This window comes from Strongylocentrotus purpuratus, unplaced genomic scaffold (assembly GCF_000002235.5).
Source record: "Strongylocentrotus purpuratus isolate Spur 01 unplaced genomic scaffold, Spur_5.0 spur5_scaffold_5, whole genome shotgun sequence".
Classification (NCBI taxonomy): domain Eukaryota; kingdom Metazoa; phylum Echinodermata; class Echinoidea; order Camarodonta; family Strongylocentrotidae; genus Strongylocentrotus; species Strongylocentrotus purpuratus.
This window is the reverse complement of record NW_022145611.1, coordinates 28,283,892-28,308,828: the sequence shown is the minus strand read 5'-3', so window position 1 is coordinate 28,308,828 and position 24,937 is coordinate 28,283,892. Positions and strand designations below refer to the sequence as shown.

General features: G+C 37.0%; 1 protein-coding gene across 1 annotated transcript; it reads right to left on the bottom strand.

The window, feature by feature from the left end:
- Nucleotides 1-304: 304 nt before the first annotated feature.
- LOC576184 (homeobox protein SIX4) lies at nt 305-24,937 on the bottom strand. The gene is made up of 4 exons (XM_776523.5): nt 23,330-24,937; nt 3,183-3,322; nt 2,577-2,821; nt 305-1,918 (listed from the first exon to the last, which is right to left on the bottom strand). Exons 1-4 carry the CDS (start codon nt 24,145-24,147, stop codon nt 1,424-1,426), a joined length of 1,698 nt encoding a protein of 565 aa, XP_781616.2. The 5' UTR covers nt 24,148-24,937; the 3' UTR covers nt 305-1,423.

The window sequence follows — 24,937 nt, the reverse complement described above, 5'->3', positions numbered from 1 at the left end:
TCTTAATTTGTCTTTTAACATAGTGGAATTATTACATGCTTAAGTTAGCAGATGATATTTCTCTTTCAATTCACAGATATATATACTGATAAGCGCCCTCCAAAAAAAATCATAATAAAAAAAAAAAAAAAAAAAAAAAAAAAAAAAAAAAAAAAAAAAAAAAAAAAAAAAAAAAAAATCATTTTTTTTTTTTTTTTTTTTTAATAAATCGGGAGGATAAGGATGGTGATCGTAAGGTCGGGAGTTGGGGTGAATTATCGGGAGCCTCCCGATAAAATCGGGAGGGTTGGCATCTCTGGAGTATATTATGGAAGAAATGTAAGCAAATAATTCAAGAATGAATGTGAGCTTGGAAGTAAAATTAGACTTTCTTTCTATTTCGGTTAAATTAGCAGACCGAAAATAAGAAAGAAATCATGACTAATGGTTATACAAGACGGGAAAACAATAACAACCCATAAAGAATGTTTAAAACATCCAATACGTTCTCTTCTAAGTAAATTAAAATAAAGTTAGGACGATACTAATAAAATGACCTTGATTAAAAGCAGACACAATTGTGCTTCAATTCATCCAAATCAAAGTCAGAGTTATACGATATAATAAGTGATAAACAGGCTTTGTGATGGTAGAAATTAAATTTTGATGAAAAAAAAAATATTCGTATAGAATCATTACAAGAGCTATTGACGAACAGATCAAAGTAGGCATAATGATGTTTAGAGTGAATTTTAAATGAGTGTTCGTAAAAATGAATACTCGAATTAATAATTAGAATGCATCGGTTTGAGGAAAGCATTAAATATAGCACAATAAGAAAATAAGCACGATATTAAGTAAGGTGATAAATGCATTCTGAATCAGTGAATGTGATAATTTATTAAATTATGTACTGTGTAATAATAGTACTGTCTTCTACGTAATCCATAAGAGTTTCTGTGTTGATGATATATATTCACCAAATAAAACTCAGCGCTGGCTATACGCCACACACAAAATGAAAATACTTGTATACATGAATAAGTTACAGTGTGTGTACATTTAATAAAGAAAGCATGTCTATTCGTTAAAGGGAAGTCAGTATGTGGAAGGGGGTCTTATCATCTTCTTTTCACGTTCCCCCCCCCCCTCAAAATTTGTCTACCTCCTCCTTTTTTTGCCATCCAATGAACCCTCATCCACATGAACTAGCTGTCTAACATATTGATTAGGTCTTGAACCTGGGACAACGTTTCAAAGACCACAACTATATGGACTAACTAGCTGCACCACTACCTCCAAAATCTGCTAATAGTTAGAAAGAGGAAGGGTGACGAAAAGTTGATTTAAACAAATGACAAATTGGAGACATAATTATGATTATGTGATATTATTACAGTCCTTACTTTTTTAAATCACAAGCTTGTCAATGAAGATGTTCACCTCATTCCGAAGCATAATGTCCTGGTCCACCACCATTGGCGTTAGCCGATAATGTGGAAAGAGCCATGGCTGCGCTGTTCAGCATTTCATTTGCAGACGGCAGACGGCCGGCAAAATTGGAGGGAAATCCTGCTCCCGCCGTCGCTGCTTGTTGCGAAAGCACAGCGCTCAATGCACTGGATGCCGACACCACAGCGGGAATACTGCTCAAAGTTGTCGCAACATTGTGCACTGACATGTCTTGTTGCTCGTGTTGCTGTTGCTGTTGCTGATGATGTAGTTCGGGATGGTGGTGGTGGTGGTGTTGCTGATGTTGTTGGAGGGATGCAATGGATGCCATGCCGGGCATGATGTTATTATTGTTGTTGGCTGTTGATAGGTTAAGAGCCGGGTTTGACAGGAGGGCAGGGTTCATGATCATGGACATGGTTGCTAGCTGAGCCGCGTGGTTCATGTTGATATCACCTTTACTTGAAGCTAGAGCCAATGGTAGCATCTAGGATACAAACAAATAGCATCAACAAAAATCATTTAAAAGTAGCTAACGGAGACCCTCCAATCAATCGAAAAGTTACATTACAAACTTTGTTGTATTTGGAGTTACAATTGATATCAAATTCAAGTTGAGATGGAATTAATTCGGACTAGTTGCATATTGTTAAATGGTAGAAGTAGAGTAGTAGTAGTAGTAATAGTAGTAAAAGTAGTATTAGTAGTAGTAAAAGTAGTAGTAGTAGTAGTAGTAGTAGTAGTAGTAGTTGTATTATTAGCTCACTAACTCTTGTTCAGCACAAGGCTAATCTGCCACAAAGTCCATAAAGACGGGTCCGTGATCAGAATTGTTCACGATTCGATATCAAAAAAAACAAAACAACGAATACCCAAAATAATTTGGGGAGGCTAGACTCCTGTTTAGTCGGCCAGGCTCTCTGATGGGATGACACCCAGGCTTACTAAAGGGCTGTGAAAAGGGCAACACTGTTTTAGCCCCAAGAGTAAGTGGCTACGGCCCCTGGTTCTCAATTTTTTTTTCTGATATAAACAAATTTGTATCACGTTAAGTTTTCGCAAGGTCCTACTAATCTTAATTTTGATCTATTTCAACAGGTTGCATATATTTCAACCATCTTCGAAGACCCAAACCTGCATCATACCTGTGGTAGCAGCATCTCCGGTACAAATTTGAATGCCTGGAGCCCAGTGGCATCGGTGAGATTGGCCAGGTCGGGTGGCTCGTGCATATTCAGAGGTACACCTCTGTTCTCGTCTAAGGGTTCTGGAGGTTCCACTTTCACGGCCTGTGGGTGCAGAAGATCAGTGGTGGTGTTACCGCCTCCTGAGCTTGTGGATATCACTGTTATAGCAGAACCCGACTGATGGTGACCCAACATCGGGTCTACTGTTGAAAGAAAAGATTAATGAAGAAGATGTCAGTCGAATGATGGATAGTATACCCTATGATGTTCTATACCTTTATTTACAAAGAATGACCGGAACGCAATGGTTCGACAGCACAGATATTAACATTTCAGGGGACTCTGCGAATAAAATCGCTTGATTTTGTATTAGTTAAAAATGAATGAATACATTTCCGAATGGTGTAGCCTCTCATGACTTTTCACAATTATTGCTCCTAGGCCTATTCAAGACGTTGGTATTAATGATAAGAGTTATTTAAAAGGAATCGTATTGTAAAGAGATGTATGAAGCCTGTCCATAAAGTAGGGGTGCATATTTGGAGGGTGTGAGCAAATACTTACACCCGTTCGATGGCCTCATGTCCCTGTTGACCCCATGAAGACCGCCATCAGGTCCTATCCGAGACCCTTCAGTCTCACCATCAAGAGAGAAATCTCCGTTCGGGGAATCCTTCCCGTTACTATATTCTCCATCACCACCCCTGAAATATCACGAAAGAAAAAGATATAGAAATAATGAAAACAAATTCTGTATCAATCCAGGGACCTTATAATACCAGCTTCTAGAAAGGCATGTTTGGGTACAGGAGATTTAAAGCAGAGTTGGAATGTTCTTTTTTCTAAAGTTACTTTGCCGATACGACCATTTGGGTACTGTGACCAACTATCTACCGGAATGAATTAATTTACATGCCCTGTACAGTATGAAATATTTGTTAAAACACATTTTATCGTTGTTTATCATGTTTATCCATTTGGTAATAATGTAATATTTCAAAATCGTGTAGTACACTATCTTCATCATCGTTGTGTATATAAATATGCATCCATGCATCTATAATTCATTTTTCAATAATAATCTACAAGCATTAGTAATATTATCAATACTATTTGTCTATACAATTTGATCGGATATTCTCCCTTTAATTTTACAAGTACCGATGTGGCTGCCCCTAGATTTCCCCAGTTCACTATCGGAGAAATAGTTATGTTTTAATTAGAAGTTATTTGAAAATCATTGGACAACATTTGTTTAGATGACACCCGAGATTTGAACAATAAAAGCTGTTTAGCAAGTGTTTAAAATGTTTCACTTTCTGTGCACATTATCGCATACATCTTGAAGCTCACTATGCTTTCTCTTTCGATAGTGACTGAGACATTCAACGTGGATTGACAGAGAAAGAAAGAGAGAGAGAGAGAGGGGGGAGGTGTGAGAGATGTAATTTAATGCTAATCGATACACTTAAACGGACATCTGAATGTCGCAAACACATCTACATAACTATTAAACTCACGGATCCAAAACAAAAGTTACCAATAATATAATCCGGTCACCTGTTCATTTTCGTTTTACCCCGTAGCAGGTTATGTTCAGCAATGTCAAATTTCTATCGAATTCAATTTCAGTTTTCCTTAAAACAAATTCACTGAACTCATTGAATAGATGCATTTATCCTGTCTGCTCTGCTTGAGAAACTTTGGAAAAGGTTTGAAATGAACTCATGAAGGGTGTCTCTCTCTCTTTGTTGTATTGCTCTTAAAATGTAAACCTACATTGAATCCGAATTATTCGAAGATAATTGTTCAAGGAGTAATAGAATTGTATATTTAGGGGTAGTTGCAATACGGCGTTTTTTGTGCGAGGGTAGTTTTCCGGGTGTTAAATGCCCTTTGGGTTGTTTGTGGTTGTCGTTGTACGGCCATCTGTATTATTCATCGTATAAATTCTTAATGATTAATCAATAATATTTACGTAATAAAAAGTATTGTCTTAATGAAAGAAAACACCTGATCAACTTTAATTTTTTTGTTTTAATTCTCCTAGAATTAAGTCCCAAATAAAAAGGGTTTGCACCCTTACTTTACTTGCATTAATAAAAATAGAGTTTTTACGTCCACAATCGTATCAACCGAGGCTGTAACTTGACTTGATTTATGCCCGTGAATGATTTATGATTCCATCTGCTGACAATACATACATATACAAGTCTTCAAAAGAAGCTTGAAGGAAGCATTTTGTGCATGGGGATTAAAAGCAAAAACCGATGCGATTACATGACCGATGACAACGTTAAACTAAATATCTTAGCCATGTGAAGTTTTTGTTTGTTAATTGTATGCAGCAGCTGTTCTAGAGGGGGGCTGGGCTGAGGGCTCAAGCCACACCCCTATTTATCTTGATTATAAATGAATTTCAGCAAGGCAGATCTAGAAAATGAATGCAAGAACCCCAAGCCTCCCTCCCCTCCCCTCCCCAAATAATATTCTACAACCTCGCCTGATTCTATGGCAATTTACATCAAGACCATTGCAATGTAACTTAGGTTCACCTTTTGTGTTTAACAAGTAATTACCTCTTTCAAATGATTTCTTACGTAATCTATTATGTACCGTAAAAATTACAATGTAATTCTGAGAGTGAAAAAAGGGGAAAAGTGTCGAGGTACTGAATGCCGCTGGAATGCTAAAAACGAATACAGTCCCAATAAAAAAATATACAGGCATCCAGGAAAAGGGGAGGAATGTGCTGGGGCAGAGCAGCTCATTTTCATAATTCTGGAGCTTTTTGTACAAAATCCTGAAAGGTTTAACGGTAATTATGAAGGTTGCATGGTTTCTAGTTCAATGATGATTACAGATAATGAGAGAAAAAGAAATTGTTATCGTTTCGTTTGTCAGACATCTCGTAAACAGCATGCCGGGGTTCAGGTAATATAAACTGCGACTTCATGTTCAATTTTTACATTAACAAGTGGGTAACTTTCCTTGTGTACATGCTTGAAATGTATGAAGGTTTGTTCTCTTAACAATCTTGGGATGAAATCTTTCAACGAACTAATTTCCTGTCAAGACACATTACTTGTTTTATTACTAATTAGCTTTCATTATGTCTATCAAAAAGGAGCTCGCGTAAAGCTTCTCATAACCAATCATATACCGATTAGATTAAACGGGTAACGAAACATGGTAAAATATATGCAATTTCCGGCGTACCTAAGTAATTTCCCCTATCATTATTTCACGATAATTGCTATCATTAAAACCCGAAACAATGTATCTTAATGACTTCAAAGCCATTGATATGTAGTTCGAAATGGTCATAAATCCTATTAAATTACTTGACAATACATTTTATTGTCCTTGGTAAACACCCTGGGAACGTCTATATCTTTATAACTACTATAAGCCTTTATTTTTTAAGGGATGCCTGATAAAATCGGCGTAAAAGATTATGAAATCGACGTTAGTAGTTCGCATATCACTGCACAGGAGGCGTCATTTTGTTGACGGAGTACTGCGTCATCGACTATATAGCGCGCCATCTGACGCACCATCTAAGACTGATGTGAGAGTGACATTGGTCAGTGTTTTTTTTTTCATTAACAGGAATTAAATGCAAAAATTGCACAATGGGTATGTCGAAATTCCACCATTCTACCATTCCATCATTGTATATGTATTGTGGTCTAGTGGATAGGTCACCTGACTGTATATCAAGTTATACGGTTCGAGCTCTAGCCCAACACTAACGTCCTGTGGCAAGACGTTGCATAATCTACAATTGCCACTCTTCACCAAGGTGTTAATGGGTACCTGGTATGCTCGAGTGCAATTACGTTGGCGACTCAGCTATAAATTAACCAGGGTAGTAATATCTAAACGCCAAGAGCGTCACCGCGTGATGTATATTAGCGCTGATATAAGTGGCCATTATTCATTTTTTTTTAATCCCTGAAGTTCAAGGCCTAGCTGAATAAATATCTTTAGTTCCTGATTACAAACTTTCGATACAAGGAAATGTAAATGAAATAAATATAGTACTTGGCCTTACGCTCAAGAGTCAGGAAGTCAACTCGTGAAAAAAAGGAAACATATTTTTTTTTATAAAGGGGCAATATTTTGTGAGACACATACAAAAAGGGCACGTCCAGCTGTAGTTTAATGTAACACGTAGAACGAGTCCAATTTATTGTAATTAACTTCTTAATTTTGTCAGGGAAATGATTATTCAAAAATCGGGTACAGAAATGGGCATCCCTCTATAGGAAGTAGATTGTCAAAAACCCATTTCTGGTTCCCCCGAACTTTCAAACTCATCCACATACTGAATGGATTTATACTTTTCTAGCAGAACTTAGAGCTCCTTTTATTGTAACTTTCCCTGGATGCCCACCGTTCTGGAGAGGAAAATAATGTAGAAGGTGAAGAAAATGGGGGGGGGGGGGGGAATATCAGAACAACCTGACTTTATACGTTATCATTAGGTCCTTAGTTTGGTTGGCAATTCAAGTTTAAAACTGTTAACATGGTTAGTGGAAAAATATTCCTTTGCTTTTTAATTGTTCTTTCATTGTTCATTCTTTCTGTTAAGTTCTGGGTAGCCTGGAAAAGTTAATACAGTCATATCATAATTCAAATCAATTCTATAATTCTAATTACATTTTTGTTTCCAGTGAGAATATAGTTTCAGTCAGGATACTGTTCTTCAAGTAATACTGGGTAAACGACCTATCAAACCGAACTCAGTTTGACATGTTTTAGTTTCAGTACAATGCAGATATTATAGACGGACAGAAATAACAAATCCCTAGATTTATGTATGATGACATCATTATACAGCAGCGATGTTTAATTATGTCGGAGAAAATCCAGAGTGAATTCTTTAAAAATCAGAAGAACGAGTGAAAAAGGGTAAGAACGGAAAGAAAAAGAGAACTAGAAATGCAATCGTGTCACAACGATGTGCGTGCAATGACGCCGTGTTTCTACGTGTCGAACGAAATAGCTTCTCTCGGACTATCCAGAGCAATTTGTACGAAGTCTTTAGCTTCTGTAATATTGGAGACAGGTAGGGCGAAAGAAAGGCCTCAATAGTGACCTTGATGGGATGGTAGTGACTATGCCTACGATGTTTGAAAGAAATTGGGATAGGGGAAAGAACCTAGAAAGGGCTCGCAAGCACTGCGTGCAAAAACAAATGGGATTAGTTGCATGTTCGTCATTGCAATCAAGATCGTTCTAGGGGTCAAAAGCGTGAACCCGATTTGCCCCATAGACAATGCGTGTAATGCATGGGCGGAAAACGTAGAGGATCTGTATTATGACCGGAGTTAAATTGTTTTTTCTCTCTCTCTTTATGTCTCTTTATGGGCCGTATATGGTATCATTGGAAAGAGAATTTCATGGTCGTTATTGTAAACTACTCTCTTTTTTTCTATGATAATCCTATCGAAACATGTGATGTAAAATAGATTTAAAGGACAAAAGGGCGTCTTAAATGGCCCCCTTGACCAATTTCGAAAATCCGGCCATGAGGTGCCCTGCGTATTGCATCTCGGAATGTCATTGCAAATTTTCAAGGAAAAAAAAGGATGTTTAGGGGGCGAAAAGTAGTCTGAAAAAAATGACGTCATGGCCGATAAGTGTTATAATCGGGCGGAATTCGTATAGTGACCCTTGTTCAAATGCGATTTACTCACAATTTTCTGTGTAAACATATACCATACTTGGTATCATTCGAAAGGGCACTTCATTGCGGTCAGTTTGACACCATTGTCATCTGCACGCAATGTACTGCACGCATTAAAGGCGCTATTACGTAATGCATAGCAAATTCATCATTTTTGGCGATAACTTTGCGCTGACGTTAGTAAAATTTCCCGAATTTAGCAGACAGTTGTCACGTATATGGATACATGTGTCTGCCAAGTTTCAACGACGTAGGTATAAAGATCGCCATTTTAGAGCAAGTTGAAGTTATTTCGGAATTTTCTTGAAAATGGCGAATTTGGAGGGCAATTTTCGCAAATTTGGTCAGTGATAGGGTATATAATTTTGTATATGGCTGGAAAGGGCATATCCTCAAGTATCTAAATCCAAAAAAGGGTACGGCTCTGCCAAGCCATAATGGAGATACGGCCACAGAGAGAAAGCCAATTTCCAGAACTTTAGAGGGCGCTATTTATGTTTTGCAAAACCATTGGAGCGTGAAATTTGGCAAGGCTATGTGCATTTATGAAATTAAGATACTGTGAGATTTAAATACAAAACGGAATTTATATGAGAAAGTTATGGCAGTTTTAGATTATTTAGGGGTCAATTTCTCAAGAATTTGAGAGATTTTTGACGGAGTCGGTTTCAGATTTGAATTTTAAGTACGAAGATGGCATTTTGAAGGTCAGGTTATACGTCGCAGATGAAAGAACACCTCTTAGACTATCTAGAGGAATTTGTTAGAAGTTTGTAGGATCTAGGATAGTGGAGATAGGAAGGAAGATAGAAAGGCCTTAAAATGGACCAGAAACGGACAAAATGGCGCCTGGACGGTCATGCATAACTGATTTCGAAAATCGAAAAAGTAGGTGACCTTGATGAGATGCTAGAGATGATGCCTACGAAATTTGAAAGGAAAAGGACTTGAGGAAAGTACCTTACTAGGAATCACAAGCACTACGTGCAAAACGAATGGGATTTTTGGACGATAAGGAAAACAAGAATATTAATGGGGCAGAATGTGAACGAAAACAAGGCAATGACGAAGGTTCGTCATTGCAAAGATACGAAACAATGGAAGAGCAGATAACATATAAATTTTAAAACAAATTGTGATAAACAGACCAGCAAAAAAGACAGAAAGGAAGGAAGGAAGAGGAAAAAAAGTAAGAAAAAAAAGGTTCAAAAATAAATCCATGGCGGTAACAATCATCATAATTATAAAATAATATTTTCTTTCGTTCTGGGGAATTCCATTCAGGCAGGAGACTCCACAACTGCCAATCTTTCACTATCATTTTCCTTAAGCTATTGAGTTCCTCGTTTCACTTAAAAAAGCTTAACATGTTTCTCCGTCTACCGTATTTAGGTCTAATCTTTCTTTGATCAACATATGCATCTTTTTTTCACCGTGTCAATTTAGATGAAAGTCCAATGTCTTTTCATGTCTATGTTCCTACCATCGCGACTTTTATTTCATGGTAACATCGAAATGTTAGTACAATTTAGGACTGTATATAGTTTAAAGGCCTTCTATGCAAGATCACAAACTTTGTTTCTCTATATAAATAATAATATCAGAGCTGAATATATACTAATACAAACTTTGAAAAAAGAACTGTCAAATATTCACAAAATCTCATCCCCAAAATCAGCGAAATTGTCTTTATTTTTAATCATTATTTCAGTCAGATGACATTTCATAAGCAAAACTTTAGATGACTTAATACAAGTAAACACAAGAATTTATATGTTGAAATTGCTTATAAAGTTTGTTTTTGTAAGTGTTTTTCATTAATTAAGAAAGTCTTTTTATCTGGTTACTTTATATATATATATATATATATATATGTGTGTGTGATCTGAGAAATTTGCGTCTTTTTCCTCAAATCTTTTTATCCTGTAATATTCATCATTCTATTTTGGTAAACTTCAGTAGAAATCGCGGCGTGATATTGACCGCAATGATGGTCTTAACAGGAAAAAAAGAAAGTTATTTGGTGTTTATTTTCTCTTCTCATCCTACAATTCGAAGTCCCGCAATTTCTTTTTACCATTCAAGCCATAAGAAATAGAAATGAGACGTTTATTTGAAATCTTGCCATCTTGTTTGATGCTACTGCCTTTAAATAGAAAAAAAATCCACTTTACCGTGTTTACAGAGAGACGCTCTTTTAAACATGCCACACAAGGAAATATCGAGATAGAAAATACTTCCTTCCTCAAATTAACTACTAAGAAAAACACATTTTTTATGCAATAATTCTGCTCTTCAAAACACACGTTGAAATAATGAGCAATTGCAACACGTTCAAATAATACGTGACTTGGGTGTGTAAACTTGACGCATTGTCAGAACTCAGATCAAATCAAACGCGAGTTTATGATTGTGTTAATGAGATGACTGTACATGAATGATGATACAAATGACATTCGTTTGGCGTTCCGTCGGGAAAAATTTCAGACAGTAATGAGTGCAAGCTGAAAAGTCAATCGTAAACTGTATTTGGTTAATCCGGTCAAAAATGTATTCACAATCAGACTCCAAGAGAAGACTCTCAACAAACGATTCTACCAATAATAGGATGTTCGACATTAATTTCGCTCCTGGAACAATATTTGTTCCACGTCAATTTTTATACACTTACCGGATTATTAACTTTATAGACCTCACACAATACGTATCCCTCACCCCAACCTCAAATATAAGAATCCGATGGCAACCCAAACCTATAACCATATATTTTCTTCGAAATAAACCCCGAAACTAATGTCTTGTTAACCACATTGATGTCTTTAAAAAACATCAATTACAGACACATGCATAACAGGCGCGGATCCAGGATTTTCCAATAGGGGGGGCCGGAAATTTGAAAATTGCGCAGACCGTTTTTTCAAGGTCATATTAGAAGCACCATACCGGTACAATTTTTCACATTTTCATCGAGGGGGGGGGAGGGGGGGGGGGCTATAGCCTCTTGCCCGAAAAAAAAGTAATTTTCTGGTTTCACAATAATTCGGCTAGTGAGCGAGGCAAGCGAGCAACAATTTGAGCATAATATGTATTTTGTGAAAGTGTTATTTATCACCCCCCCCCCATTACGCGCGAAGCGCGGAAAGCTTTGACCTTTCATTAATTATTAGAGAAAGAAGACGATTTGTTGTACCATTCTCGACTCGCAGGCTATTCCTTGTCTGAATTCAGTTCTCCCCCTCCCGCGCAAAGCGCAGAAGCTTAAAGTTTCATTAAATTATTAGAGAAAGAAGACTATTCGTTGTACCGTTCTCGACTCTTAATCCTTGTTTGAATCCAGTTCCTCCCCTCCTGCGCGAAGCGTGGAAGCTTTTACCTTTCATTAATTATTAGAGAAAGAAGACGATTCGTTGTACCATTCTCGACTCTCAATCCTTGTCTGAATTCAGTTTCCTCCCGCCCGCTTGAAGCGCGGAAGCTTTGACCTTTCATTAATTATTAGAGAAAGAAGATTTGTTTTACCATTCTCGACTCTATTTGACTGAATTCAGAGAAAGAAGATGATTCGTTATTCCATTCTCGACTCTTAATCCTTGTCTGAATTCAGTTTCCCCCTCCTACGCTTTGCGCGGAAGCTTAATAATAATAATAATTATTATTATAAAGCGCAACATATCCATCTCTAGAGATGCTCAAGGCGCATACAAATAATTTAAATTAATATTCAACATACTTAAGAAAATACTTAAAAAATATTAAATGTTAACCTGCATTAGATCATACAAGTTCATGGTGCCAAGGTACATACAATGTGGCACAATGTTATTGTTTGTTTTGCATGCATTGTATAAAAAGAACATTGAAATTTAACAATATGCATTGAGCATCAGGTGAGTTTTAAGCCCAGTTTTGAAAGTAGAGAGAGTGTTGGCCGTCTGAATAGAGAAAGGTAACTTATTCCACAAAGAAGGAGCTGCTGATGCAAATGCTCTATCCCCCCAATTTCTTTTGGTATACGTATTTCTTTAAGTCTAATATTATGTGATGAACGTAAACCAGAACGACCTGCGGAGTGTGGTGATAGAAGGGATTATATATATTCTGGAGCTAAATCAGTTAGTGCATGATAGGTTAAGAGTAGAATTAACGTTTCATTAAATTATTAGAGAAAGAAGACGATTCGTTGTACCGTCATCGACTCTTTATCCTTGTCTGAATTGAGTTACCCCCTCCCCTCCTCCTCCTCCTTCCGCGCGAAGCGCGGAGGCTTTGACGGTTCATTAAATTATTAGAGGAAGAAGACGAATCGTTGTACCATTCTCGTCTCTTAATCCTCGTTTGAATTCAGTTTTCCTCCTTCCGCGCGAAGCGCTAAAACTTTGACGTTTCATTAAATTATTAGAGAAAGAAGATGATTCGTTGTTCTATTCTCGACTCTAAATCCTTGTCTGAATTCAGTTTTCTCCGGCTCGCGCGTAGCGCGTAAACTTCTGACGTTTAATTAAACTATTAGAGAAAGAAGATGATTCGTTTTACCATTCTCGACTCTTAATCCTTGTCTGAATTCAGTTTCCTTTCGTCCGCGCGAAGCGCTGAAGCTTTGACATTTCATAAAATTATTAGAGAAAGAAAACGATTTGTTGTACCGTTCTCGACTTGTCAGAATTTTCATTTTTTTTTCTTTGTCTGCTCCTTTTTCGTCCTATGTCCTCTTACTGCCCCTACCGCCCCTGGCTACGCGCCTGCTTTAAAGGGAAAATGAAACAATCATGATTGTGATAGCACACAATTAGGTTAGTAGAAATGAAAGGGAAAAAAGATCTATTACACCAATCATGTATAAATCACGGCCGGGAGCGTCATATAGTTTTGTGTTATCGGGCGAGGGCCGGGGCGTAGGGACCAAGCGAGATTTTGCAATGTTGAATGCTGAAATTATGCATTCTAGAAAATCCCTTAGCCCAATATGTACGTTCTTTCCGCTATATTTCTTTCTAGCTATATTTCTAAATTTTTCTGGGGGGCTTGTCCCCCTATCGGGCCCAGGATTGCCGCCCCTGTCCATGATTACTACCAACATGAGTTCAAATACTGAAGCGAGTTGGTATGAGCTGAATCGAAATGAAGGGCAAAATAAGAGTTGTGAAGCGGCCCTACCGTTAGTTTATAATTTGACTGTCGAGTATATAACTTCTATTTAAAAGACATCCAAAATATTGTGCCCTTTTCAAATTTCTCACTAAAGAGTGATGACCTTTGCTACAGGGGCTGTTCTTAACGTTTAACTTTGAATCCGCGGCTCGAGATTTTATGCGGCCGGCCCGGCCCCCCTCTATTCAATAACGTTTGCCAAGCCTTCTGGAATGACCCCAAATCTCCCGATTCCAGTTTTCCCTTATTCGTCGTTACTGTCACTTAGCGCCATTTCCTTGTCTTTCCCCCTTTCTCACCCGACTTTTCTCCCTCCCTCCCTCCCTCTCAGTTTTATCTAGGGTACGCTCACGGTTCCCTCTCTTTGAAAGCACCCCTCTATCTCCGGTGTGTAAAGTCAGTACGGGCCGGATTTGTGTGTATTACGGGCCGGACTTTGTTGCGTGAAAAGTAACTCTTTATCGGAAATTTTGGGAAAACAAATTCGGTCCCTCCGACCCCGGAGTGGAAGGGAGGGGGAGGGGGGGGGGGGGGCTTTCTTCTTTATCTTTTCTCTTCTCTTTTCTTCTTTTTTCCTTTCTCTTCTCCTCTCCTTTTCTCTTCTCCTTTCTTTTTTCTCTTCTTTTCTTCCTCTTTTTTTTTTTCTTCATTTTTTTTGCGCCGCCAATAGGGGGGGCCGCGGCCGTTTCGGCCCCCCCCTGGATCCGCCACTGCATAATACTGCAAAAACGAAAAGCTACACAGATCCTTGTATATAGTTGGATATACCAGGGAGCAAGCTTTCATCTCGCCGGTCATATACCACCACAATATCTTAGAACTGCCTGGTGATATTGAACTACGTAGTGGTGGAGATGTCGGCCGTTCTCGGCACCTGGAACGAGGCTCGATCAATCAGTTTTATTCGCCCCAAGACAAGGTCAGGCGAGCCTCTCAAATATTTAGGGGTGGGTGTAACTACCCTGTAATGTGTCACATCACATACCCCTGCTCCATATTAACCTCCTATAATCTGTCAAGATGCGAGAGTAAAATCCCCGAGCCCTGGTCCTAACTCCTAACTCACGACAGATTTAAAGGTAGTGCCGATGATACTCACAACTTTTTTTTCTCTCTCTCTGCCTTTAATTGTTTGCCTTTGAAGAAAATCAAAGAGATTTCGATATTCTTAAGCTGAAATCTGAGCTCCTCAAGTTATCATCTTTGCAAAACCTCAATGAAAATATGATGGCGGATGTATCATTGGCTAACATGTTGATGCTTTGAAATTGTTTAATGAAGTCGTTCAACTGACTTGTTTGAGGAAGTATAGGCCTCCAGTCAAAGTTGCTGAGATTAAATGATCAGTACAAGAGCAGAAATATCACAATTACAATTTTCTCCGATTACTTTGATGGTTTTCTTTTGCTGTTTCTGAATGGAATGGAGATAAATTATATTTCAAATGATATGAAACAATATGTACACATGGTACAATGATGACGATATAAGTTGAACATTTCGAGCAGAGCCTTGAAACAAAGAAAGTCGGCAATAGTCAACTCCACTCACAGTGATTTTTAAAGTATATTTGTATCTCGTGAATTGTTTAAATCAAAGTTCCATAATCCGTTGAACCGAACATTAAACAAAATTTAAAAATCCAAAAAATCGAGGATATGCCCATGGACCTAAAACTAGGTCCATGATATGCCGCTACAGTTCTTTCAACTTGGTATGGATTTTCCCATGAATTGCTTTTGATTTCGGCAGCAGCTTGTACAGTCTTGATAAGGGCGATGACAAGATTTGAGATGAACTCGATACCAAGTTGTTTACCTTTCTGTTGGAAATGAAATAAATATGAATATGATATACATCTTATGGCTTGCAGTAGATGTAAAATGGATGGTGGTAGAAGTTTATGGGACTTGAAATATGAGGCTTAGGCTGCCTTACACAAGAATAGCGAGATTATTTTATGTGCCTCTTCCTAACGCACAATACTGCTTTCAGTGAACCATACATCACAATTCCCTACATGCTGGTATCAAGCGAAATTCGAGAAATAGGCCTATTTTTTTTATCACTGCCAAAATCGCAACCATATTTCAAGTGAAGCGATATCAATTATAAAGGAGTGTTTGTTTAAATTACTACTAGTGGTTCCTTGAGTTGCTTTAAGGCCAATCATGTAGTAAAGTTGCTTTCAACGTTAAAGGTAAAGACCAGTTATGGTCATGCGATTGCATTGTGAAAGAAACGTTGTGGAATCGATCAGAAAAGGTTGATCATCTAGCATCTAGCATCTGCAAGGTTCTGGAATCATCAAAATGATAAGAAATTTTGCCCATTCTTCGTAAAGTTACAAGCACTATACATAGAAAGATGTATATGGGACTACCCTATATCTCTCACAGACCATGAGAGAAACAAATTTACCAAATATATGAATTAGTAGGCGGTTTCCCGGCAAATTTTTTTATCATCATGTATTAGTCAAAACATATTCTTTCACATGATTGGTAATGAGAGCTTCCATTTCATTTTTTGAAATTGGGGCGTTTCCAATACTGGTCTTTACCTTTAAGGAAATAATCTGTCTGTTTTTAAGTCTGAAACTATTCCTGAATTATCATGCAGCTTTCTTAAAAGGGGTTAGTATTAGCAAAATGCCAACATAAACTTTATCATGCTGGTCACAAAATCTTTCTACAAACATTCGTTCGTTTGATATCATAGTCTTGTTTGCACATGCAGCGTTCATATTTTGAATCATATTCGTATCTTTTTCGTCATTACCTAAACTAAATAGCCTAAATAAGTGAACGTCAATCACTCACTAGAGCGCAACTGTGACCTAAATTACATGAAAATATTGAGTTTATACCACCTTCACAACAAATTTTTTCAAACAAAACATTCAATTGTCCACAATCTTTCATCTATCAAATAAGGACATGAATATCAGATTATTCAGGTGATAGACAGAACCCGGCCATTGACATAAGAGTATCTGCACATCATGTTCAAAATATAACCTTAAATACATAAACATGGAATGAAAGTCCATCCTCCCATTAGTCATGTATCAATTAACTAAACAGGGCTTTAAAAAAACATCAGGGTTGCATAAAACTTACATAATATATATATATATATATATATATATTGAATGCTTTTTATATGATTGTATGGTTGATGTAAGCTTGCATGTTTAGTCTTTGGACTTTATGACAAGTCTTGGATAAAACCTTATTTGAATTGAATTGAATTAAATCTGAGGCATCGCACATGAAAGTATGGATTCCTTTGCGTGCGTGCGTTCTTGTGTGTGTGTGTGCGTGTGTGTTTGTGTGTGTATGTGTGGGGTGGTTTTATTATTGGTTTATCATTAAGCTCAAGCTCTGGATTTTTTAAATTTGTGAACTTCTTTTAAAAAATGATTGATTATACATCAAATTACCATTGGTTTTAATAAAATGATTGATATAAATCTCTTTAAAGGGGAAGTCCACCCTGAAATTAAGTTAGTTTTAATAGGAGTAGAAAAATGAGAGAAACAAGTCAGTGAAAGTTTGAGCAAATTCCGATTAAAAGTAAGGAAGTTAGGATTTTTGAAGTTGTGATCAATCAAACACAAATTGGCAACTCTATGACGTATCATGCGAGCTCAACTTCCATTTGCTCAGTACTAAAAAATCTAAAACTTTCATTTTCCCTCAAGAAAAATTTCAACCATACATGCACCCTAAATATAATAATTGCAAATATGTTTCTATACTCCCCCTGCAAGGAACAAATATATATTCCGTCATCAATAACGAAGAAAACATGATTTTATGGAATATTATGCACAAAGCAAATGAAGGAGAGCTCGTATGATAAGTCACAGAGTTGCCAATTTGTATTTGATTGATCACAACTTCAATAATTCATAACTTTCTTATTTTCATTCAGAATTTGCTCAAACTTTCACTCACCTGATTTTCTTATTATTCTGCCTCTATCGAAACAAACTTATTTTGGGGGTGGACTTTCCCTTTTTCTTTCCAATAATTTAACACATATTATTGTAAGTCTATAGTCTATAGGGCAGTTACATATGATTATTTTCTAATTGTTTTGATTTAATAATCCTCATAAATTATTTAACTAACACTAATCTTTTTTACTGTTTTTCTCTCTTTCTTTTGTCTATGTTTTTATAATTTTGAGTAACGAATGGGGTGGGGGATGGGGTTGACTCTACCTTCCTTGTTTGAGCATCACCGGTTGCATTTCAAACGCAAGCATATCTTGTATCACTGTAAAAATATGAGTATATCAGTTCAACAAAAATCCATCCTTGTATCTCAATTTGTGACAGGAGCATGTTGTAAAGAAAGAAATGAAATCACATCGCGATGTTGCCATATCCAATATCAATTTTTGTATTTCCATCAAATTTATCCGAGGCTGAAACCTCATCCCTCTCCAAAACAAAAAACGGGGTTGTAATTCGAGTGACCCCGCGAGGTCAAATAGTTCGACTCTTCCCACGGGCTGACCTCTGACCTGGGAGGTTCGTAGCAACAAGAAACAGACGGTTACTCTGGTGACTGTTTGGGGATTTAGTCAAAACAAAGGCACTTACTCAAGTTCAAAGTGACGGTGCTAGACTGATAAGGGACCTTCTTGGTGTAGTTTGCGTACATAGGAGAAAGAACTGTGGTTTTGACTCCACCCTAAATAGGGCATTTATCAAAACAGGTCGATTTTTTTCTACTTCAAGCAAATTTGAAAACATAAATTTCGGAGCATAGACTAATATGATACCGATTCATAATCTTAATTTTTTTTTTAAATACAGAAATTATGGTGGAACTGGTATTGAACATTAACCTATAATCATCATAACTCATTTGATAACTTAAAGTGATTTCCTGCATAAATTGCACGTTATTCAAACTTTAAGAGATTATTTGTTTTACGAAATTGGAGCATAGTAATGAATACTCAAGACTGAAGTGCAAGATGAAAGCCTTCAGTCTTTACTTAAAGGTACTATGTCCCATTTGCAGCCAACATCAACGTCTGTAGAACTTTGCAGGAATTATGAATATATCACATTATGTCTTATCTGTTAAATTTAAACGTTAGCAGTGTTGTAATATATTTACATAATGGAAGGAAACCCGTTTACTTTCTAGACTCCACTGTCAGACACTATTGAGTCAGTGACTGATTGACTTTTTTCTTTTCTTTGGTAATAACATACATAAAATGAGCTGAAAAGGGTACATGAGAATTTGTCTACATCAATAACCCAATTCTTGTAATGGCCAAAATTAAACTGATTGAATCTTTGCGCAGCACAAAACGTACGACATTTCAGTACAAGGGTCTAAAAATCAGACTATTACTAAATAGATTGCAATCACTAATGTCGATTCGACAACTAATGGTTGTTATTTTTTTCAAGCCCTTTCGTTTTGAGGAAGTTCTAAATTTGTATTATCTTTCAAATGACGTTGCAATTTAACCTTTTCATTTGTTTGGCCTGCGAATGGAACTGAGTACCTTTAAAGGCAAACTTCAAATCATGACAAAATCTTGAAATCATTGTTTAATGTCTTATCTTAATCTAACACAAAGGCTGGTAAAGGAACCATGTCGCGAATGGAGATACTGTCGATAGTAGATACTCATGTTTCATTGGAAGGAAAAGAAGAAGAGGAAAAATCACTACACCTAACGGAAGGAAAGCCATAGGGTGGTCTAAAATATCAAAAAAATCACAGAATATAGGCAATAAATGTGAGAAATATTATTGTATAAACAGCGTTTATTATAAGACGTACTAGTAGGAAATCATACATAATGTGTCAGGCCTCGTTATAATAATATATATTTTGCCGAACTGCATATCACAGAAAAGAAAAATAAATAAAATAACATTCTCTATGAGATCGAGAATCTTTTAAAATTTGTGTCATAAACAATCATATCAACAAATGGAAAGGTAGTTTGTCAATGATCATAATATCAAAACATTACCAACGAAAATCTTACAATAATTGACAAATTGGACAACTAAAGGAAATTTGCAAGATTTTATCACGTTGATATCATAATTGATCCAAGTGGTCCAAAGCTTCAATGACATATTGTATTTTATCTTTAACAGTAAACGAAGGATTATGCATGGTGTCTGGATTCTCAACTTTCTGATCCATTTAGAAATTAGAATAACATATCTGGATAGAAAATCTCTTCAAGTTGAAGGCTAATCGAGATGACCCTTTATGACGTGCAGGAATTTTGGCATATCAAATACGTGTGTAGTCAATCATATTTACTTACCTCACCCGCCCAATCTGGTGTCATTGCACTTTGAATATTCATTTAAAAAAATGACCTTTTATCTTTTATAGCTCTCTTTATCGTTTTTTTAATATACAATATTTGGTAAACTTTCTTATTACTTTCAATCTTAATTACATTCATTGCTTTCACATTTTCTCTTGCAATGGATTTCTTTTCATTTCTATATGTACGTGTATATTCTTGTGAGTCTTAGTACTTTCTCTTCTAATTTATGCAATTGTCGTCTTTTGCTTTGTTAGTCTACTAATATGCATTTATGCTACTTAATTTTATACGAGTGTCGCGAGGCAGAAACATATTTTCACATGTTAAAAATTTGAATTTTGATATGACAACAAGCCCCTTAAATTACTCCATTTCATTTTGTGTGATTCTAATCTAAAAAATGATAAAGGATGTATTGTTTTCCAATTCGATTCCATTACTTTTATAACTAACACAAACGCAGGAGCGTTTAATCGTTTACAAGTGTCAGCTTATACACCATTTCACTGTTAATTATATTTCGCTCTATACACTTAGATTTGTAAGTAAAAATTGGGAAAATATACTATGTGCCCTTGGTCGTATGCACCTTTTAAGAGCATCCCACCATTTTATATGCTGATATTGTTGCTGTTATCTAAGAAAATGCAAATTAATGAGTAATAGTAATAATATATATATATATATATATATATATATAACAGGACTAATTAAAAAAATAACAATGTAGTTTCAAAGAGAAAACGTGAGCAATGTAGACATGCAACCATACTCCTTAATGGCAGACGACATATACCTAAAAGGTATATCTGAAAGAGGACCCTGTTTTGATCATCTCACATTACTGGAAAGCTGTTGGGTGATTCTTGATACTGTCATAGAATAATGTTAACTGTCTCCGATGTCATCTCATTGGAGTTTGACATAGAACCCATGTGCCTCCTCCACCTCCTCAGCTCGCAATGAAAGAATTGTGCTTGAGCAAACCAGGTCTCCGGTATATTATTTTTCAAGTCAATTATTACATGTATATCCTTTCGTTGGATTTATTGGTCCATTATTATATTTACCGTAATCATAAGCACGCACACAATATGTGCACCAAATTTACCCGCGGACTATTTAAATACCATCTTACAAGCATATTGCCAAAGTAGAATTTGTGACCTTTTCATATTATGCAGATTGTATACCAGTCTTGCGCATACATTCATTGTATGATGATCGCTTGCGAATGTGTCTTTTGTGTCTTTTGTGTCTTTTGTGTTTAGGTGCATGGAGGTGAGCATTCAGGATTCACTTTTCATATTTTGCTCATACTCACTCATACTTACTATTTTACACATGATTTATTCATACCTTATATTTGAAAATACGACTCCAATAATTTACAGATATATCTCCTTCTTATCATATTTGATCGGGGAGGAGGTATTTAAATCCACTACAGAAAACGTTTTTGTATCATCTCTCTTACAACTATTTCATGTTATTTCATGACTTTATAGGGCTGTTTTCATACATTTATCAATTTTGAAGATTTGAGATTTTGAGATTTAAACCTTTTTCAAAAAACGTAAACAAAGTGGTCAAGATTGATTTGTTAGGCTACACAATATAATGCTATAAGTTACAAGAACGTATGATACTATAAATCAGTGCAATATGTTTTTTACATGTGCTAACCAAGGAAATGTATTATCTCCGTGGTCAAAACTTCGAAACTGTCTGATTCATTTCCATACAAATAGAAAGGCGTATATGGAGGACAATTCAAGAGGGGTCTGACAGGCTGACGTCACATGAACATCAGCTTTCTAGTTTTTGCGAGTGACTGAAGCGAGGGAGCACAACTGCTGAAACTTTATCATAGTGGAAATGTAATTTTGTCATCAATGTATGCTAGATACAATCCAGTTACAAAATAGACAATGCAACTCATTACACGAATTTTATATAATAAGAGCCTATTTCTAAACGAATCTTGGACAAATTCTAGTCTTGAATTGATTAGAAATTACAGTTACTTTCAATTTACCACATGTTTTCAACATTTGTTTGCATTTCATAATGTTCACAGGAATTACAGCATATGAAACCTCTGTAATAATTTTGATCATTTTGACTATCAAATATGTTTCTTTTCTGTCATTAAAGCGTTGAAGCACTAACATTGAGATATTATGGCAAACATAACCGCATGCATGAGGAATACTGTCTAATATGTACTTTTGTAATTGTAAAGGTATTTGGAATTTTAGTTGAACATATTTGTAAGAAAGTTGAAAAGGCTGCATAAATCTCTACCACAGCAACTGAAATGATTTTGAAAATTCAAGCCAAATATTTGGTTAGTATCAATCTCAATTTCAGAGTTCTTTTGACCCCATGCATCGCAGGTATAACCTCATTCATATTTAGATAAGAAAGTCGGTCACTTTCATAATCTCCTTTCATATGAACAAGAAGTAAACAGTCTGATTTATACGAGACGTGTGTTTCAATCATTTCATTCCTTGTTTGTTGAAACGATAACCATGTCAACCATTAACTTTTCTCTATGAGAAGAATAACAATTCTTGATATCTTCACTCAACATACTCATATTAGCCAGGTATTTACCCCACGTTACAGATTTATATCATCTGCTTAGTGTCAAATCTTCTCGTCACCGTCATATTTCCAAGCAGTTTAGATGCGAGTATGATCATGCAAACGCAAAAAGGGACCGTCTGTTCCTGTTGCAAGTGACGCCACAACATGAATGTATCCGACGATATTTTCTTCATTTCAAGAATGTATTAATTTCTTAAAGATTAAATATTACTATTTCCTACTGAAAATTTGCTATGATGCCCTTCCCATTTATAACATGATTATATTTTCGATTCTTTGATTAAAAAGGTGGCCTGTAAACTATAGTTAATTTTTTAATTCATTTATCGTCATATTTACTTTGAATGAAACTTGATTGACAGTCATGATGAATGTTTACATCGATTCTTAAATAAGTCTAGGTTTGGCATAAATGTGAAGATTTCAGCACAATTAAGCAATTCAAAGAATATAGTTTCCTTATTTGAGGTTGCTTCAAGAAGCGAAAACATGTCAAGTTCTTAATTTCAAAATGACTGATAACTATTTCCCAAATTACTATTGCGAGCTAAGCGAAATAGTATAAGTTAAATAACCTTTATTTTTAACTGTAAGAGCTATAATAGAGCTGGAGGATTTTTGTTGTTACCTGAACATTTATCTTGTCCGACAGGCATTTCGTTTCAAATTCATTACTTCAGCGATGTGTAAGCCAGGGGGACAATAGCTTGACATGAAACAAGTATGCCAAATAATGATCATTTTGGCGTCTTTGATGACTTTCCTTAGTTTGGGTCTTACCTCATCTTTTTTTATTTGCCGCTAAAACCTCCGGATGACGAATGAATTTGAGTCAAGGTGATTTATTTGCACAGGAAATGAAGGTGACGAGTTCGTCATTGATTGTTATTTCGCTTTATAAATGCGAATTTGAACTTACCCTTTGAGTGACATGGGTAACTTGTCTCTCTGGCGTCTGTTCTTGAACCAGTTACTAATTTGAGTCATGGTGAGTCCTGTCACCTTAGCCAGATTCCTCTTCTCGTCAGGGGTGGGGTACCTGTTCTGTTTGTAGCATTCTTTCAGCATATTTCTCGATTTCTCCTTGAAGCAGTAGGCCATTTCTTCCCCATCCCAGATGGTCCTTGGGAGTGGGTGCTTTCTCCTAATGCGGTACTTGTCCACGGCACCCAGTGGCCTACCACGTAACTTTTCCGACTCCTTGTAGTGGGCCTGGTACCACAAGTCCTGGAGTTCTGTATGGAAGGCAGGGTTAAAGTTATGGTTTTGGAGGAGGTTGTAGAGTTCCTTGTAGTGGCCCTGGTGGTATGCCACCGCGGCGCGTGCTCGCAACACCGTCTCGTCATTTTGCAGCGTCTCGTCAGCCGGTAACGTCCAAAGAAATCGCGCTAATCTGTCGATATTGCCTTCTTGTCGCAACGCCTCGCAGACGCAAACGACTTGTTGGGCGGAAAAGGAAAGGATGCCGGGCCCGCCCGTCCCGGCACCGCCCGAGATAATACCGTGCTGGACGCTCAATTGCGAGTTCATGCATTCCACTTCCTTGCTTTTACTACATGTTAAGTTCTCTACATTCGATAGCAAGCTGGTGGGCACGGGTAATGATATCCCAGCGTTGGAGTCCGTGGTGCTGGAAGTATCACCGGCTGAGTTGAGGTTGATATCTGACTCCCCTACGCTCATGGCCGTGTCTAATTCCGATCCCACCGTTTCAAGTGGCGTAGGTGCTGCTTCCATGGCGGGAGAACACCCGAGTCGTCGTCACACAAGCATCCAAGGGTAAGGGATAAGGTTGCAGGATACCAGCATGGATGTTGGGCTGGGGAGTGCGACGTATACTCCCGACGACCAGGTCAAGAAAAAAAATAACTCTCACTCTCGAGATGGCTGCCTACGTATACATGCTCGCATACACGACTCTACATCACAGCTAGGGAGAGCGACCCCAAGGCCAAGCGTACGATGGTTACCCGCTGACACCCAACATGGCTGCCAAGTCTTGAGCGGTATGAGCAGCTGGTTGTCATGGGTTACCGCTGTGTTGTACTCTCACCCTGTCTTCTCACCCATAAACATCAACCAACCACTATATACCCTCACTCAATCTCTACGCCGAGGCGAACCAGTCTGATCTACTGCACTTGATCTAAACTAGTCCAGGAAGAAGAATACCGGATGGACAGGATGTTGACATTTCATATTTAACCATAATCAACTCCCCTTCGAGACTAACAAGTAGACTCTAAACAGACTCTCCAGTAATTATTTGGTATCACTAAGAAGTTAGTTCACTATAAATAGTTCCATCGAACCACACACCTCCCTTCGTTGTTATTCAGTCGGGGGAAATCCCGCGAACTTGACAACTTTTTTCGACCAACTCTCCTGGTAAAAGGCGCAAGTGGAACTGGCCTTACAACCAGTATATTTTTCTAGAATCGAAAGATAAATGTACCAACCTAGATGACATAAAAATTGTACATGTGCACGATTTACTCTATCCAAGATGCGATACCATTCTCGTCAC